At 35.1% G+C, this 19,347-nt stretch overlaps 2 protein-coding genes and 1 long non-coding RNA gene across 8 annotated transcripts in view; 2 read left to right on the forward strand and 1 right to left on the reverse strand.

The window, feature by feature from the left end:
- pank4 (pantothenate kinase 4 (inactive)) overlaps positions 1 to 7,961 on the forward strand; it is a 55,312-nt gene extending 47,351 nt beyond the window's left edge. For all 5 annotated transcript variants that reach the window (XM_082156742.1, XM_082156744.1, XM_082156743.1 and 2 more), the window contains 5 exons: positions 872 to 921; positions 2,648 to 2,752; positions 2,855 to 2,955; positions 5,669 to 5,737; positions 5,835 to 7,961. In XM_082156742.1, coding sequence (XP_082012868.1) covers positions 872 to 921; positions 2,648 to 2,752; positions 2,855 to 2,955; positions 5,669 to 5,737; positions 5,835 to 6,051 — 542 coding nt within the window. In that variant the 3' untranslated portion in view covers positions 6,052 to 7,961. The remainder of the gene's footprint in view (positions 1 to 871; positions 922 to 2,647; positions 2,753 to 2,854; positions 2,956 to 5,668; positions 5,738 to 5,834) is intronic.
- LOC309488550 lies at positions 6,184 to 11,615 on the reverse strand. Its single transcript, XR_014202171.1, has 2 exons — positions 11,526 to 11,615; positions 6,184 to 11,397 (listed from the first exon to the last, which is right to left on the reverse strand). It is a non-coding gene; the product is annotated as an uncharacterized lncRNA (long non-coding RNA).
- Positions 11,616 to 16,778: 5,163 nt separating this feature from the next.
- draxina (dorsal inhibitory axon guidance protein a) overlaps positions 16,779 to 19,347 on the forward strand; it is a 44,346-nt gene continuing 41,777 nt past the window's right edge. For both annotated transcript variants that reach the window (XM_082156779.1, XM_082156780.1), the window contains exon 1: positions 16,779 to 17,731. The gene's annotated coding sequence lies outside the window, so the exon portion shown is untranslated. The remainder of the gene's footprint in view (positions 17,732 to 19,347) is intronic.

Raw genomic sequence — 19,347 nt, forward strand, 5'->3', positions numbered from 1 at the left:
CATGCTCAAAAGAACACTTACTGGAGTATTTTAAAGCAGTCTGCTATCAGGTAAAGGTACAGCAGAGCGGCAGGTATCACCACATTAAATTATCAAATAAATATTTGGTGGGACAGATTCATTTTAGCATCCGCCAAAATATTTTCAATGCATGAAAAATCATGACCAGTCTTCAGTGTCACATGGCCTTTCAGTAATCATTCTAATATACTGATTTGGTAAAGAAACATTTCTTATTTTCAGTGTTGAAAACAGTTGTGCTGTTATTTTCTTTCTTTCTTTACTTTAAAAAGAAGAAGAAAGAAGTTAATACTTTTTTTTTCTGTAAGGACGCATTAAATTGATCAAAAGTGACGATAAAGAAATTCATTATGATAAACCTTTCTCTTTCAAATAAATGCTGTCCTATTAAATTCTATTCATTCAAGAATCCTGAAAAAAATGTATCACGGTTTCCACATAAATATAAAACTGTTTTCAACATTGATAATAATAAGACCCATTTTTAATAATTGAGCACTAATAATAATTAACAATTGAGCACTAAATCAGCATATTAGAATGATTTCTGAAGGATCATGTGACACTGAAGACTGGAGTAATGACTGATGAAAATTCATCTTTGCCATCACAGGAATAATTATATTAAAATATATTAAATAGAATAGAATAGAATTTAATATATATATATATTAAAGTAGAAAACTGTTGTTTTACATTGTAATCATATTTCACGATATTACTGTTTCTACTGTTTTTGATCAAATAAATACAAATAAAAAAACTTTACAAAAATTTCAAACTTTTCACCAGTATGTATGTATTTTGATACCTTAAAGTTTTCTATATACTGAACATTTTATATTCCCAGAAAGGCCATGGCTTGTGGATGCCTACAATCAATGGATTGAGAGAATGAAGGTCAGATCTTAAATCAACAATGACTTTAAGTAATTGAACTTTAAACTTTATGGTTAGCTGCACTCATACACTGTTCAAACAAGGAGCAATATGATAGTATCTCTTCTATTTTAATAAGCACTTATCCGTAAAAAAAAAAAAAAAAAAAAAAAAAAACACAACAGGACATTGGGTCTCATTTAAAATCTAATCTAAAATCTAAAATCAAGCTAAAATGTATTCTAAATGTACACATGCTCCCTGGGGCATTATAAATAAATGTAAAGTATTTAAAAGCAGGACATTTTTATGATGTGGATTATTACAAATCCAATATGTATTATGTTAAGTTGTTCTACAAAGGTTTTTATAATTTTTTTTAGACAATACATTAATTTTATTTTAACAATAAATGAAATAAAGCATGTCAATAACCTGCTGTGGGCACACACCCCCTCATTTAGAATAATCTGTATTAGATGTTGACTTATAATGGATCTTGTCAATACCAGCTAAAGTGAGATAACTGGTCGGGAAACCAGTTTATTGACTTAATAGTTTTTTTGTATTATTACTTATATGAATTAAAACTTTCCTCACAAAATGCTGAAAGATATTACAAAATGAACAATGACTTCACCTTAAAAAAACGCATACATTTCCTTGTAATAGTTTCAATTTGCGTGCCACCGCACAACCTACACATCCCAGCATAAACGCTCCCAATAAATTATTTGTTATTAAAGCATCTACGTTCACAAACCACTGTTCGTTTTAACAGAAAAGCAGGCATACTGTATGTGGGCATGCGTGCAAAAGAGCAGTCGCTTTATATTCACTAAAAAGCTATCACTCCTTAGCTCATTGCGATTTCACAAAGTTCTACAAAGTTCTGAAAGTTTCACAATGAATGTCTTATTTACATATTTTCTACACTTTGTAATAATGAGAGGATTTGCGAGCGTGCAGAACCCAGAATACATTCACCGCTCAACGCCGGCCTTTTTATTCAGTGCTAACTTAAACACCTCTGATTGGCCATTGAGTTGACCCCTCCCAACCCCCACCTCCACCCCACGGGTTAAAGTTATGACATACTGCAGTTATTACGTTTGGCTGAAATGCTTGTGTTGAAATATTTTATAGTCTACCAATGATGAAACTGGGCTAGATATTATTTTTTTGTGAAGGAGGAACACAGTAGTGAGCCTTTGAGCTCATTATGATCACTATGACATTGTGGTTTTCAATTTGTCCAAATTTATTTCTATAGCACATTTAAAAGCAACAGAATTGCACCAAAGTGCTGTACAATAAAACATTGAGCATACAGTATCAAAAAAAAAAAGCATTAAATAAAACTTGCAGCATACAAATTATAAACGCATGAAACAGAATACAATCAGAACCCTTAAAACCCTTAAACTAATCTTAATCAAAATAATTTGCATAACAGTGACTGAAAAATATGTATTTTAGATATGAGAATGGCATATTTTTAGTTTTGATATTTGGTGTATGGTCATTTGGCTACTTTTAGGCTATTTTTGATTGGCCATTGTGGTTAGTTTTGTTACGAAGACCTGGCAACCCTGTTCATTGTTGATGTACAAAGGAGAGCGAGAAAACAGAAATAAAATTATGTCATGTCTTTTTTAAATGCATATTTGAAAATGTAATATTTAAACAATCTATGAAGTCTTCCCGGTCTTGATTGAACACTGTGCCTGCTGGCTTTCTTTTACAGGGTCCTCCTCATAAATGTGCATTGTTTTTCGTAGATAATAGTGGAATAGACATTATTCTTGGGGTTTTCCCTTTCATTAGAGAACTCCTCATCAGAGGCACAGAGGTAAGTTAACAACAATATGTCTCAGAAGAAATTTTTTATTGTTGGCTCTTCTCAATGTGTTCTTTGAGTTTTAGTTACACATCTGAGTATGTTGGCTTTTAGGTTGTGCTTGCCAGTAACTCAAGCCCTGCTCTAAATGATGTCACTAACAGTGAGCTGCAGATCCTGACTGAGAGAATAGCCGCCATGGACCCTGTCATTCAGTGAGTTATTATCACTTATTACCAGCGGTGAAAAGGTTTACAAAAAATGTTTTAATCATTTGTGTAGATAATGTAACATGAGATGGCAGTCAGTCTTTGTGCACATCAATAGAACGAGTTTGTGCACTCTGTCTCAAGTCACTCGTCATAGAGCTAATTTGTGACAAACCAGTTTATAAGCACTAAAGATGCCCATTGTTTGTTTTATTTTTTAATATATAAATGTTTTTTACTATGAAATAGCTAGTTTAATAGGCTTTGTAAAAAGGCTTAACCATTTGAATTGTGCCTTGGATTATATTTTTTGGAAAAAAATTTTCCCTACCAAATAGCACATTCAAACACATTTTACAGAACTAAGCATACCTCATTTGTTTTTGTTTTTTCAATCTCCAAAAATGGAGTATGTTTGCTGCAATATCATAGAAAAAAAATTGCCTGTATAATAATATAATAACAGAGATGTTATATATCAAATGTTAAATTATTAGTTTTTAACTGAAAAAATATAAAAATAATATAAATGTACAGTTGTATCATTAATTTTACAGTGTGGTGCTATCTATCTGTCTGTCTGTCTATCTGATATACAGTGTGTATGTATGTATGTATATATATATATATATATATATATATACATACATATACACACACACACACACACACACACTCTACTGGTCAAAAGTTTTAGATCGGTAAGATTTTTTATGTTTTTAAAAGAAGTATCTTCTGCTCACCAAGGCTGCATTTATTTGATAAAAAACAATAAAAAGAACAGTATTTTTGTGAAATAATATGACAATTTAAAATGACTGTTTTCTATTTTAATATATTTTAAAATGTAATTTATTCCTCAGATGAAAGCTGAATTTTCAACATCATTACTCCAGTCTTCAGTGTCACATGATCCTTCAGAAATCATTCTAATATGCTGATTTTATGCTCAAAAAACATTCATTATTATTTTCAATGTTGAAAACAGTTGTGTACATTTTTTTTCCAAAATTCTTTGATGAATAGAAAGTTCAAAAGAACAGCATTTATTTAAAATAGAATATTTTCTAACATTATAAATGTCTTTACTGTAACTTTTTATCAGTTTAGCTCATCCTTGATGAATAAAAGTATTGATTTCCCCCCAAAATAAAATAAAAATTCTTACTGACCCCAAACTTTTGAAGGGTAGTATTTAATGTTACAAAAGCTTTCCATTTCAGATAAATGCTGTTCTTTTGAACTTTCTATTCATCATAGCATCATGAAATAAAAATGTAAAAAACTGTTTTCAACATTGATAATAATCATAAATGTTTCTTGAGCATCAAATCATCATATTAGAATGATTTCTGAAGGATCATGTGACACTGAAGACTGGAGTAATGATGCTGAAAATTCAGCTTTGATCACAGGAATAAATTACACTTAAAGGGGTGGTTCAGGATTTTGGACATCGGACCTCATTTCCAAGTTAGCCTGGGTGTTATTTATCAGTGGAGACAGTTTTCAACATTTTTCATCCAGTCCAGTTCGCCGGTGCTAGGCTAGCGCGAGTCAACGGTATCTGCTAGCCTGCCATTAAAAACAGTTTTACCCACTCCACAGTACACCAAAAGCAAATTATAACTCCAGACTATCGATGTAAATGTCTGTTGAGAGAATAATGTTAGAAATCAAACTACCCTTTCATCGCATTGCAATAGTTATACTTTGTTCCCCGTATTTATTAGCACAGTCTACGGCAGCGGCGGAGTGATATTAAGTTACCTAGGCAACCGAGAGAGCCAGTCCACATGACAATCACGCAAGTGTATTTACCTGCCGCTGACACTTATCACTAACCGGAGCAAAGTAAAATTTCACCGCTGCTGAGAAACTAGTTCCTTTAAATGTAATGCGATCATTGAGATGCAAGAGTAGTTTGAGTTCTAACATTCTCTCAACAGACATTTACATCGATAGTCTGGCGTTATGGTTTTGGTGTACTGTGGAGTGGGTAAAACTGTTTTTAATGGCAGGCTAGCAGATACCGTTGACTCGTGCTAGCCTAGCACCGGCGAACTATGCAACTGGAAGGACTGGATGAAAAATTTTGAAAACCGTCTCCACTGATAAATAACACCCAGGCTAACTTGGAAATGAGGTCCGATGTCCAAAATCCTTAACCACCCCTTTAAGTATGTATTCACATAGAAAACAGCTGTCTTAAATTGTAATAATATTTCACAATATGACTGTTTTTGTTTGTATTTTTAATCAAATAAATGCAGCCTTGGTGAGCAGAAGATACTTCTTTTAAAAACATTAAAAATATTACAGATCTAAAACTTTTGACTGGTAGTGTATATATATTTATTAATATCTGATATATCAGGCTTTTATGGGTCATATAGTATGACGTGAGATTATGGAGCTCATAAAAATTGAGATTTTATAACAGTATACTAGACTACTTGCATAAAATATAAGTTTACTTGCTAAAAAAGTAATACTGTACAATAGGTTTTTCAGCAAAGTTCTGATCATGTTGATAATTTAGAGGCCTTAGAATGTTGTGAATCAAATTAATACAGTAGGCTTTAAAAGGTTGAAGCTTATTATATTGTGATAGTTTTTTATTTAAATATTGTGAACTGTTACACCATTATTCTATACACCATATTGCTATAACATGGTAACAGCAGATTGACCATGTTTCCATTTTTCCTTTTTTCAGGGCTGCACTCAAAGAGGACAGACTTGCTTTGGTGCAGAATGGTTCTAGTTCTCCTTGTTTAGACCTGAGGTATAATAAGTTTTCCCCCATAGGCCTATTTGTTGGAGTGTATCAGACTTCCCTCTGCTTAAAACAATGTCATTTCCCTTTATTTTTCATTCTTCAGTCGCCTGGACAAAGTCCTGGCCACAGTCGTCAGGGAGCGTGGCACAGATCTGGTGATCATTGAAGGTATGGGTCGGGCTATCCACACTAACTACTACGCCATGCTCAGCTGCGAGAGCCTTAAACTAGCCGTCATAAAGAACTCCTGGCTGGCCGAGCGTCTTGGAGGCAAGATCTTCAGTGTAGTTTTCAAGTACGAGGTCCCTCCAAAATCTTAAGGGCAACATTAGGGAAACTAAAGAGGTTTTTAGAGGTGAAATGGCTAGTTCCGGAAGGAAAGAGCACTACTTGGTCCTCTGTGTTTCTTCATGAAATTGACGTAATGATTGTATTTCAGGGTTTTCTTTTGCTTCATAAAAAAAAAAAAAAAAAAAAATCCAAATCAATAATAAAGGGGTGGTCGTGTGTGCCTGCTCTGAAATTGAATGTGCACGTCTGCTGTAGCCTCCCTCATAATAATTGGATGACAGCTGTAGGGGCTTTTTCTTTTGATGAGATTGAGTTTTATTGTTCTCAGACCAGATTTCTGTTGCTGAATGATTCTCCATTGGATTCAGGATGGATTGCAATGACAAATATAAAATTTTATGAAGTTTTGAATTAGCCCTAATCCTGTTGGCTTTAACAATGTATTTAAATGTATAAGCCTGGTAATTAAAAATGGGTCTTTCTTTTAAAACATAGATAAAAATCACAAAGAATATTGGCTTTTTTATTTCATTGCAGACTTATTTAGATGACGCATTTTGTGTATTTCCTATTTTTGACAAGCAATCTGGTTTCAAATGTAACTGGTGTGTTTCTAATTATTTCACTCATTGCTTTTGTTTGCTGCCATACTGAATCATATCTCATCCAGCTGGCATTGTCTCTTAATGGCTTTCTCCTCTGTTCCCATGACAACATTTTGGAGTGACAATGATTTTCTGTTATTTTAATACATTAATAGTGGCGACCCAACTAAAGTGAATAACAAAAGCTTCCTGCCCAAAATAGCATGCTTGGGTTTTGACAAAACTGAGTAACTTTATGAATTCAGATATTTTCTCCCACTGTCTGATTGCGATAGATAAAATGGTGTAACTATTTTAACAAACTCAGATATAAATAGACAAAATACCTTTTCTGAGTTGTGTAACACTAGGTGTCAGTTTTTTTTTTTTTTTTATAATTAGTCCTATACAAATACCTTTCTTGATAAAGGCAAATGCTAATGTGGTAGACTTTCAGGATTCTTTGTCCCTCTCTTTTTTCTTTTTCTTTAATTTATCAGGAGTAGGAAAAAATGACATGGAACAGAGCCTGCTTCAGATATTGCATCATTATAATGTACTGCATTTATCCTCAAATCTGATGCAGCTCTCGCTTTCTACCATCTGTGGAAATCTTTGTAATATAAAATCCATTTCAGGGTTGTACAGCACAGCATTGCCTCGCTATCACAGCTCTTTCTGGATGGGAGAGAGAGACCGAGTTTGTGTGTAAGCGAAAGAGAAAAAGTCCATTTTAAGATAATCTATAACACAATCATTAGTTTGTGGGCACTAAATGTTAAAGCACAATATTTCAGGGATATGTTACAGAGTAAGAATCACATCGATTGTTTTTTTTTATCATTCTGATTGATTGTTCGGTTCTCTCAATGTATAATTTATCTTGTGTTTTTGCATTATTTAAATGTGTGTGTGGCCCCCAAAAACCAAAATGTGTCATAAATTGCTCACAAATTGGCAAGCTATAATGTATTTTAAGCACAGTGTTTACGCCATCATTCTGACTAAAGGTTTAGGACTGATGGTTTAGAATGTGACGTTCAGGAGTCAATCAGTCGGGCGGTAGCTTTCAAAATATGCTCATCATGGACGTTGTGAAAACAAGAATCTCTCTCAGACTAAAGCTGTTTGTACAGTCCTCGTTTATCATCTGGCCAAAGGCTAACTTACTTTAGTAATGCGTACATTTTGTGAAATATTGTAAAATCAAGTGTAAATATAATGTAAACTTGTACATAAAATGTACTGTTTATTTGCCTTTATCTTGATGCATTCTCAAGATTTCAGAAAATTAATACTCACTTGACAATCACATGTAATTCTATGTCAAATATATTTTACACTGTCTTCACTCAGCTTGGGTCCCTTTAATCTCTGTATTTGCTTTAGTATTGACCTGTCACCAAGGACTTTACCAGTTTTATAGATTAGATTAGATAGATAGATCTTTTGAATCAACATGAAAGTGTTCACAACAGATTTTACTTAAAATGTGATGTATTTCTAAATGAAACTGATATACTGTGAGAAAAGAGCAGGATTATATCCATTGATATCAAATATGTTTGAATGGCTGCCAGTATAAAAAAAAATCAAATTTTTTATGTAATCCTTTTATGTTTCCAAACTGTGTAATTACAACATCTACCACCAGGGGGTTGCTGGACCAAAGCTAACAGTCAAAATCTCAACCTCTTGACCAGGCAGCGTTTCCCAAGAGCATCATAAGCCTAAGTAGATCATAGAACTGTTGCCACCAATGGTCTCTACGATCAACTTAGCTCATGATGCTTTTGGGAAACGCAGCCCTGGACTGCCTTATGAATCACATGGCCAGCTGAGTAATATTTATTTTAGCTTGGTAACCATCATACAGAAACTAGGAAGGAAGGAAGCAAGCAAGCATTTATAAAGCGCTTTCATATACTGTACACCCAAAGCGCTTTACAATCATAATATGGTCTCTCCTCAACCACCACCAGTGTGCAGCATCCACTTGGATGATGCGACTGCAGCCACAGTACAACGGCGCCAGTGTGCTCACCACGCATCAGCTATAAGTGGAGAGGAGAGAGAGTGATAGAGCCAATTCAGGGGATGGGGATTATTAGTAGACCATGATTGGCAAGGGCCAATGGGTGGAATGTGGCCAGGGCATCGGGGTTACACCCCTACTCTTTTACGAGAAGTGCCATGGGATTTTTAATGACCACTGAGAGTCAGGACCTCGGTTTTATGTCTCATCCAAATGACGGTGCTTTTTGACAGCATAGTGTCCCCATCACTATACTATAGGACCCACACAGACCACAGGGTGAGCACCCCCTGCTGGCCTCACTAACGCCTCTTCCAGCAGCAAAATGGTTTTCTCAGGAGGTCTCCCATCCAGGTACTAACCAGGCTCAGCCTGGTTATATACATACATGCATACATACATACATACATACTGTGTATATATACACTACCGTTCAAAACTTTGGGGTCAGTAAGATTTTTTATGTTTTTAAAAGAAGTATCTTCTGCTCACCAAGGCTGCATTTATTTGATAAAAAATACAAACAAAAACAGTAATATTGTGAAATATTATTCCAATTTAAAACAGCTGTTTTCTATGTGAATGTACAGTAAAGTGTAATTTATTCCTGTGATCAAAGCTGAATTTTCAGCATCATTACTCTAGTCTCCAGTGTCACATGATCCTTCAGAAATCATTCTAGTATGATGATTTGATGCTCAAGAAACATTTATGATTATCATCAATGTTGAAAACAGTTATTTACATTTTTATTTCATGATGCTATGATGAATAGAAAGTTCAAAAGAACAGCATTTATCTGAAATCTAAAGCTTTTGTAACATTAAACACTACCGTTCAAAAGTTTGGGGTCAGTAAGAATTGTAATTTTATTTTTGGGGGAAATAAATAAAATAAATCAATACTTTTATTCATCAAGGATGAGTTAAATTGATCAGAAGTTACAGTAAAGACATTTATAATGTTAGAAAATATTCTATTTTAAATAAATGCTGTTCTTTTGAACTTTCTAAACTGTTTTCAAGATTGATAATAATAATGAATGTTTCTTGAGCATCAAATCATCATATTAGAATGATTTCTGAAGGATCATGTGACACTGAAGACTGGAGTAATGATGCTGAAAATTCAGCTTTGATCGCAGGAATAAATTACAGTTTAAAATATATTAAAATAGAAAACAGTCATTTTAAATTGTCATAATGTTTCACAATATTACTGTTTTTTTTTTGTTTTTTTTATAAATGCAGCCTTGGTGAGCAGAAGATACTTCTTTTAAAAACATTAACAAATCTTACTGACCCCAAACTTTTGAACGGTAGTATATAAACTGTATACACCCCTGTTAAAACAAGCTGTTTTTTGTGTTGTAAAAAAATTAAATAAAGATAAAACATATCAGAACTTTTGCAACTTTAATTAAACATTAAACATCTGAAAACCAAAGTGACACATTTCAGAGCAAAAAGATAAAAAAAATAAACACTTAAATTAATAACTGCATAAATGTGCACACCCTTTTACAGTTTGCATATGTGGCTGTGTTCAGAATAAACTAATCAAACTCATGTGAAATACACCTTTCTTCACTTGAAGTTACTCTGATTAACTAAATAAATCTCAGCTCTTCTTTTCTGACATCTATTTTTGTTGCATGCGAGAGCCATGGCCCATACAGAGCTTACAAAGTGTCGATAGGATCTCACTATTGAAAGGTATCTCTCAAGAGAGGGCTACAACAACAACAACATTTCAAAACATTAGATATACCATGGAGCACAGTGAAGAAGGTCATCAGGTCAGGGAGGCTGTAAAGAGGCCTATAGCAACATAAAAATTAAAATAAATCCAAGCCCGGCTAAACATTGCTAAAGCATATATCCGGTCTCCCAAAACTATGTGGAAATATGTGCTATGGTCTGATGAAACTAAGATTGAACAGGTTTAGGCCAGAAATATAAGCAAAATAATGCCATACCAGTGTCGAGGAAGCTACTCTGAAACTGTAGTTTGACAAGCTACAAGCTACTTGTAAGTTAAAGTCGTTAAACTACAGTCAAGCTACACTTCTGGAAAAGTTGTTAGTTACACTACAAGTTACTATCAAAAAGTAGCTATACATTGAAACTACTTTAGATTCTTTTTGAACGATTTTATTGTTTTATTACACACAATACTCAAATATCTCAGACTATTTGTCAAAGTCAAAATATCTGTAGATATTCAGTTGGGCTTCACTCTCTTCACTCAGCCTACAGCAGACTATTTGTTTTTGTGAATAAAAATAAAATAAAAAATACTACACACAGTTGGATCAAATGGACAAAGTAATGATATATGACCTACTGTAGAATAGTTATAGGCTATTCACCGTAGGTTATTATATACAGGAGAATGAGTGATATATCTTGTTGTGAATTTATATAAATTTACATTTAGATATTAACCATATTTAGACCATTAGACATACCGTGTAATCATATGGATCCTCGATTAAATATCTGCTGTATTCACTATTGGTCACCATTGGCACTACTGAAACAGAACAGTGTCCTAGCATATTATGAAGACAAACACAATTGATCCCTTTTCTAAAATTCCAAGGGCCATTTAGAAGAAAGAGACAATATTGTTGTTCACAAAAAAAGTTATTAACACCATTAATGAATTAGGATGACTTCTGTAGATGACTCCCCTATGGCTTGCCACTCTTCTTTAACTGTTTTTCTATTCTCCTGTCAAAGTGCTCCCGCTCACTGATTAAAATATTTTTTTTTTAAAGAAGCAAAAGTTGGATAGTGGTAGATTTTTATTTTTTTTTGTAAATAATGGCATGATATCATGTTTGACCATTTTTTTTCCTTTTATAGTATCCTTACTGTACCTTATGTCAATGACAGGTCTTCGCAGAAATTTCTCCTCAGCCTCCAAGATGTACAAATGTCCCACAAAAGCCAGGGCACAGATGATGGACCACCAGAGAAAGAACTGAGATTGATCACACCCCAAATAAGCCAAGCATCATTTTGCATGTTTAGTTTTTTTACAACAAAATCAAAAGTGCCTTTTCTATATTAAACACAAAAACGATTATTTTTAGAGCAATGGTCTCACATTATGGATAAACTATTTGACATTAAACACGTGACACGTAAAAATTTGAATCTGACACGATGCAGAGCACAGCTAACACACAAGACCTACCTCTGGAAAAAGGACATCCATAGTGAACTTGATCTTGTCACTGTGGGTGTGTGTGGGTGTGCTGTCCAGAATTGATGTCAAGTGAGTGAGGAATGCATCAATTTGCTCCTGATCTTGAATGTACAACAGCACAGGCACTGTCTTGGTGGAACACTTGGAAAAAGTGTCAAGCCACTTTGATTTCTTTTGGCCACTGATGATGGACTGAAAATTGAAAAGGACATTAAAAACATGTCCATGTATGTCTCTGTAAGCCGTTTATTTACTAGACACGCTATTGGTTTGAAATGCAGTAAAAAAAAGAAAGAAAAAGAGATGGGTGTTTAGAGTTTATACAAGTTTAGAGAGAGAGAGAGAGAGAGAGAGAGAGAGAGAGAGAGAGAGAGATTTTCATTACCCTAAGTAGCTAAAGCAAACACACACCTTTATGAGAGGTGTGCGATCAGAGTGATAAAACTCACATTAAGTGCACATAAATTTGAGTCCAGACCAGTAAGCTATTTTAAGAAAAATGTATATTAAGATATAAATTAGATAATAAGATCATCTCATTTATAAGACACAACTCAAACCAAAATCTACAGTACATTCAAACCATATGGGACCAAAGTTTTTAATGTGGGTTTTATCATGTATGATGTCGGAAATAATAAAAATATGTGAGTGAGTGTGCAGTTCAACTCTTTACTTAGAGAGAGAGAGAGAGAGAGAGAGATACATTGTTATTGTACATACATATGCGTATTATAAATGTGTCTTTTGTGTGTTCACACCAAAAAAACAAGTTCCAATATCTACTATAATGTTGCTCCAGAAACCATGTGGAGTATGTTTTAATGCAAGGAGCAAACAGGGAGGCCATCTCACGAAAGCTAAAGACAGACAGATAAATAATAGAACCATCTATTGACATATAGAAATGAATTGATATCTACCCTTAGCTAATCGTTTATAAATAAATGTTGCATCATTGCTAAACAACAATAAGTTAATTATTTAACATACCTCAATTCAGCAATGAACTTTAGTTAACAGAAAAGAATACCAACTAGTGATCACTATCAGTTAAATAAATCAGCTTGACGGAGAGATAATCTCGCCAGTGCTCAGTCAGAGTATTCAGCGAGTGAAAATATATCTATGCTAAACTAATACGTTTCTTAGCCTCCAACACACACACTGGCGTGTAAAATCGAAGAATTTATTAGCTAATGGCTAATGATAGACATTATTTAGTCGCCCAGAGTGGAGATTTAGTTGCATATGCGAGTGATTCACTGCATTTAATAGAGGGTTGGAAACTTAAACGTAATGGCATTACAATCGTCAGAAACCATTTTAAACATGTTAGCTAACCAAGTTACATTAGGAAGAACATACCTGATATGAAGTGTTCACTGCACAAGCGAAATACATTGCTTGATGGCTCCCATCTTTCTGTTTTGTTGTGTTGGTTAGCATGTTTTATTGCAGTGAACCATTTCAGTCGTCTATCAGGATCCTTAGGAATACGATAAAATGATTTCCCCTTTGCTTTCCTCCGCCTGTTCTGGCATCCAGGCGCACAAGCAGCTGTCCAACATGTTGAAATTATAAGGTTTAAACAGTCTGGTTTTAAATTATCGATCGACCACTATCGATCATGCTATTGATACCAATGCCAAAATGGCGGAGTAAGAAGAAGAAGCTGCGCTGCTTCAATGCATCGCAGGCTTGACAAAACGCAATGTAGCTTTTGCTCGCGCTACACCGCTACTTGCTGCAAAAAGTAGTTAGCTACTGGAAAAGCAACACTGTTTAAAAAGCAACTGAGACTGCCAAGCTACTGAAAAATGTAGTTAAGTTAGTAGTGTCTCTACTTGTAGTTAAGTACTCCCCAACACAGTGAAGCATGCTGGTGGCAGCATCATGCTTTGGGGCTGCTTTTCTTCAGCTGGAACTCGGGCTTGGTGAAGAGAATCATGAATATCTCAGACAGAGTTAAGCAGCTATCACCCTGTAGACCAAGACCGGTTGCCCACTAAAGCTTGGTTAAGAGTTGAGCCTGGTCAGTAACTGGATGTGAGACCTCCTAGGTTGCTGCTGGAAGAGGTGTTAGTGAGGACAGCAGGGGGCGCTCACCCTGTGGTCTGAGTGGGTCCATACGCCCCAGTATAGTGATGGGGACACCATAGGCTACTGTCAAAAAAAGCACCATCCTTCGGATGAGACGTTAAAAAAGGGTCTTGAAAAAGAGTAGGGTGTAACCCTATAGCATCCTGGCCAAATTTGCCCATTGGCCTCTGTCCATCATCATATGGCCTCATAATCATCCCTATATGAATACTGATTGACTTAACCACTCTGTCTGCTCTTCACCAATAAGCTGGTGTGTGGTGTTCTGGGCGCAGTATTTCCCCTTCCATATGTAAAGCGCTTTGAGTGCTGAGAAAAGCACTATATAAATGTAACAAATTATTATTATTATTAGGGGCAACATTTTCGGGAATCTTTGATTATTATATATTTTTTTTAACTAATACTTTGCGAACTAGTCAGTTTTTGGCCCGATCCTAGGAGGTGGCACTTTAACTGTTATAAAGGTGGAAAAAAAACATTTTTTACATTTATAAATTACATTTAAATGACTGAAAAATGCTCTACGTAGAACTTCCCAAAATTAGGTGAGCATATTCGCTTTATGATTCTGAAGAAGCATGCAAACTTTAACAGAGATCGGGCCATAAGGAGAGCTATTAAACTTTAAATGGAAAAAAACAAAACAAAAAACACTATACTTCAGTGATAAATGGTCTGAACGTGCAAAAGTGGTATTTTTCCTCTCTGATGTAGCCTATGTGTATTCAGGTGAATTCAGACAAAAACTAGACGAACATTAGGTAACCTCCCCCCACCCATAAACCCCATCAGGAGGATTAACAAGAAACTGCAGTATCTATAATAATAATAATAATCAAATGAAATGTATATAATAATAATAATTAAAAAAGAAAGTGCATACATGCAAAACATATAAATATACATATATAAGTATACCTACATGCATGCACACACAACCATAGTACTGTACATAAATGCAAACATGCTCACGCACTCTACAAACTTAATCAGAATCTAGCGAGCAACATAACATAACATAACATAACATAACATAACATAACATAACATAACTTTCCAGGTCCACGTTTCTCAAAAGCAACGTAAGCCTAAATTGATCATAGAACAATTGCCACCAGTGGTCTCCACGACCAACTTAGGCTTACGATGCTTTTGGGAAACACAGCCCAGGCCTGGTCGTGCTCCTCCGTGAGAGATAAGAGACCAGTGCAGCGCAGGTGACGCTCATTATCAAACACGCCACCAGCCTCGCCCTGCTTGCCACAGCCTGAATAAGCCAAATTATATTAGGATATAAGGTCATTGAAAGTAGCAAAATAATTATCAATTAAAAGAAAAACAAACAATGCCTTTATCACTCCATCTTTTAAAAGTGTGATCAATAACAGACAGCAAAAACAAGTATATTGATGTATTCAAAAAGAAAAGAATGTAATCGTTCAGAATTAGACGTGAATTTGGATTTTTTTCCTGCAATCAAATATTGCATTATATTAGTATAGCTATTATAGGGCTTAAGACTGCATGTTCTTGTGATGTATAAGTAAACCAGTCTTGTCGTGATGTAATTTTACTACAGCACAACAGTAGCTATATCATTAACAGCTGAGGTGATTGGCTGAAAACAACCTGGCATCAGAACTGAGCTGCCATGAGTAAGATGGCAGGTTTCAAATAGTGTACTAGAAGTTTTTTTTTTTTTTTTTTTGCCAGTCAAATGCTTTTGAGATGAATAAGAATGCTATACCATATGAAGCTGTTTTAGCAGAATGTTTGGACAGGAAGGAGGCTGTACTAGCTAGCCTATACCTACATACAGTGGGGAGAAACAAGTATTTGATACACTGCCGATTTTGCAGGTTTTCCCACTTACAAAGCATGGAGAAGTCTGTCATTTTTTATCATAAGTACTCTTCCACTGTGAGTGACGGAATCAAAAACAAAAATCCATCAAATCACATTGTATGATTTTTAAGTAATTAATTTGCATTTTATTGCATGACATAAGTATTTGATACATCAGAAAAGCAGAACTTAATATTTGGTACAGAAACCTTTGTTTGCAATTACAGAGATCATACGTTTCCTGTAGTTCTTGACCAGGTTTGCACACACTGCAGCAGGGATTTTGGCCCACTCCTACATACAGACCTTCTCCAGATCCTTCAGGTTTCGGGGCTGTCGCTGGGCAATACAGACTTTCAGCTCCCTCCAAAGATTTTCTATTGGGTTCAGGTCTGGAGACTGGCTAGGCCACTCCAGGACCTTGAGATCACTCCTTAGTTGGAAGACCCAGCCACGACCCATCTTCATTGCTCTTACTGAGGGAAGGACGTTGTTGGCCAAGATCTCGCGATACATGGCCCCATCCATCCTCCCTCATACGGTGCAGTCATCCTGTCCCCTTTGCAGAAAAGCATCCCCAAAGAATGATGTTTCCACCTCCATGCTTCACGGTTGGGATGGTGTTCTTGGGGTTGTACTCATCCTTCTTCTTCCTCCAAACACGGCGAGTGGAGTTTAGACCAAAAAGCTCTATTTTTTGTCTCATCAGACCACATGACCTTCTCCCATTCCTCCTCTGGATCATCCAGATGGTCACTGGCAAACTTCAGACAGGCCTGGACATGCACTGGCTTGAGCAGGGGGACCTTGCGTGCGCTGTAGGATTTTAATCCATGACGGCGTAGTGTGTTACTAATGGTTTTCTTTGAGACTGTGGTTCCATCTCTCTTCAGGTCATTGACCAGGTCCTGTAGTTCTGGGCTGATCCCTCACCTTCCTCATGATTATTGATGCCTCACGAGGTGAGATCTTGCATGGTGCCCCAGACCGAAGGAGATTGACCGTCATCTTGAACTTCTTCCATTTTCTAATAATTGTGCCAACAGTTGTTGCCTTCTCACCAAGCTGCTTGCCTATTGTCCTGTAGCCCATCCCAGCCTTGTGCATGTCTACAATTTTATCCCTGATGTCCTTACACAGCTCTCTGGTCTTGGCCATTGTGGAGAGGTTGGAGTCTGTTTGATTGAGTGTGTGGACAGGTGTCTTTTATACAGGTAACGAGTTCAAACGGGTGCAGTTAATACAGGTAATGAGTGGAGAACAGGAGGGCTTCTTAAAGAAAAACGAACAGGTCTGTAAGAGCCAGAATTCTTACTGGTTGGTAGGTGATCAAATACTTATGTCATGCAATAAAATGCAAATTAATTATTTAAAAATCATACAATGTGATTTTCTGGATTTTTGTTTTAGAATCCGTCTCTCACAGTTGAAGTGTACCTATGATAAAAATTACAGACCTCTACATGCTTTGTAAGTAGGAAAACCTGCAAAATCGGCAGTGTATCAAATACTTGTTCTCCCCACTGTATTTTACTTTCTCGCCGTGTTATTATTTTCTCTTTAATTTATGCCAAATTACATAATTTTACTTCCAGATATACATTTTAAAGGAGACACATTTATAACTATGCCTGATAAAAAAAGAAAGAAAAAATTATAAATGACTGCCGTGTTACCATTTATGAGGGCTTTTCTGAGGAGATATGTAAGGGAAGCCTGTTTGTGAGAAATTCTGCTTAATTTTCTTCGTTTTTCCTGAGGGATAAATATGTGGTGAACTTGTTCGGTGATTTTCTCTCATCATCACTGACATCAGCCTTCCCAGCGGCGCGCATCAGGGAGCGCGCTCGACAATCAGAGCCCGAGCCAGTTCATCTATGATTTGCTTCTTCACTCAGCTCCCTTTCAACGGATTAATACACGGTAAGAGTCCTGCTCTTATACTCATTCTTATGCTTTAAAGAATGCCATATCGAATATTTGATTTTGTCAAATCTTTTGATGGAAACATGTGAAGCTTTTTAGTGTGCATTTCGCTCGGGGGTTCATTAATTATTTACTATTAGACCAAAAAAGACACAACTTTTGCCTCTTTTCTATTCTTATTATTCTAATTGTCAGTATGTTCTCTGTTTTCCCCGTTTGTATTATTTTCAAATCGCAAAATGATGTTTGTCAGAAAGATGGTATGGAGAACAGTTTTGTTTTAAAACTAACCAGGATCAGCATTTTCACGTTTTTCTAATCAGGATACACCCTATACAATCGCCTTCTCTTCTTTTTTAAGAGCAAATATGTTTATTTTCAATTTAGCTATTTAATTTGCGTACTATTTTATTTTCTATTTTACTTGTGTATTTTATAGATTTATTTATTTTAAAGATAATGAATATAATATGTAAGAAAGTGCGTCTGTGTGTGCGCAACTGTGAGACCCCAAGCTTGATCATATCTTTATGTTCATAATTGTAATAATAATAATAATAATGTTTATTTTATAGCGCCTTTCCAGAGCTCAAAGCGCTTTAGCTACAAATAAAAACATGAATGCCACAAAAACAGTAATTGTGTGACTTGATTTGAGTGGGCAGCTGAGTTTGAAAGCATGCAATTACATGTGAATTTTAATTAGACTCCAAATAAGGATCTAGCTCTTTTTTGCACACATCATTATACAAACTTGATCCATCTTAATGTAGCAGATAATGAAAATAAGTAATCAAATTAAAACAAAAATGAAAAAGAAGGTAAAATTATATAGTAAAACCGTATTAATTGTTGAATAGTAAATTGATAAAAAAAGTACGTAATTTTACTGTAAACTTTTGTAAAAAATAAAAATTTAAATAAGTTAACATGAATTACATTTTCAGAAAATTTCTGTTTAACAAGTCAATATTGATTATGTTTTTTATAATTATTAATTTAGTTGCCTTCATGGCAACAGTTGCTGAAATAAATTTAGAAACTTTGTAATCATGTGGTCTTCTACTGTGTTATTATTATCAACAGATCTGAATAGCTCAAGTATTATATTAACATGATATAAATGAATGACATATACATTTAGGAACTGCAACATTTATAGTGACAAAAATGATGTCCTGTAATACTTTTAACAACAACCTGGAAACCGCAGCTGCCAGTTTTTATATCTTAAGTTTTACAACCACAAAAAACGTGATTCTTTGACTTCTGGACAAGTTTAGATGCATTGTTTGCTGGCATCAATTTCATGTGTGCTGTATAGTCATATTTGCAGAGTTGCAAAGCTTAGAAATGGTGCTGAAAAGCATGATCGTCTTGTTTCTTTGTGGTCATTCTCTTGCTGCCGTTGTTTGGAACAATTATTATTTTTTTTTTTACTTTAATGGCTTCAATATTGCTTGGTAATTGTGTGCTCCAAATGTGCGTTCTTCTTACAGAACCACACTTCTAATCAATAAATGTTTTAAACGATCACACATATTGATCATGTCATGCCATTCAGTGGTATCAAGACATCGACTGTACAATGCTGACTGAATATCAAAGAACTC

This window comes from Leuciscus leuciscus (assembly GCF_965113295.1).
Source record: "Leuciscus leuciscus genome assembly, chromosome: 23".
Classification (NCBI taxonomy): Eukaryota; Metazoa; Chordata; class Actinopteri; order Cypriniformes; family Leuciscidae; genus Leuciscus; species Leuciscus leuciscus.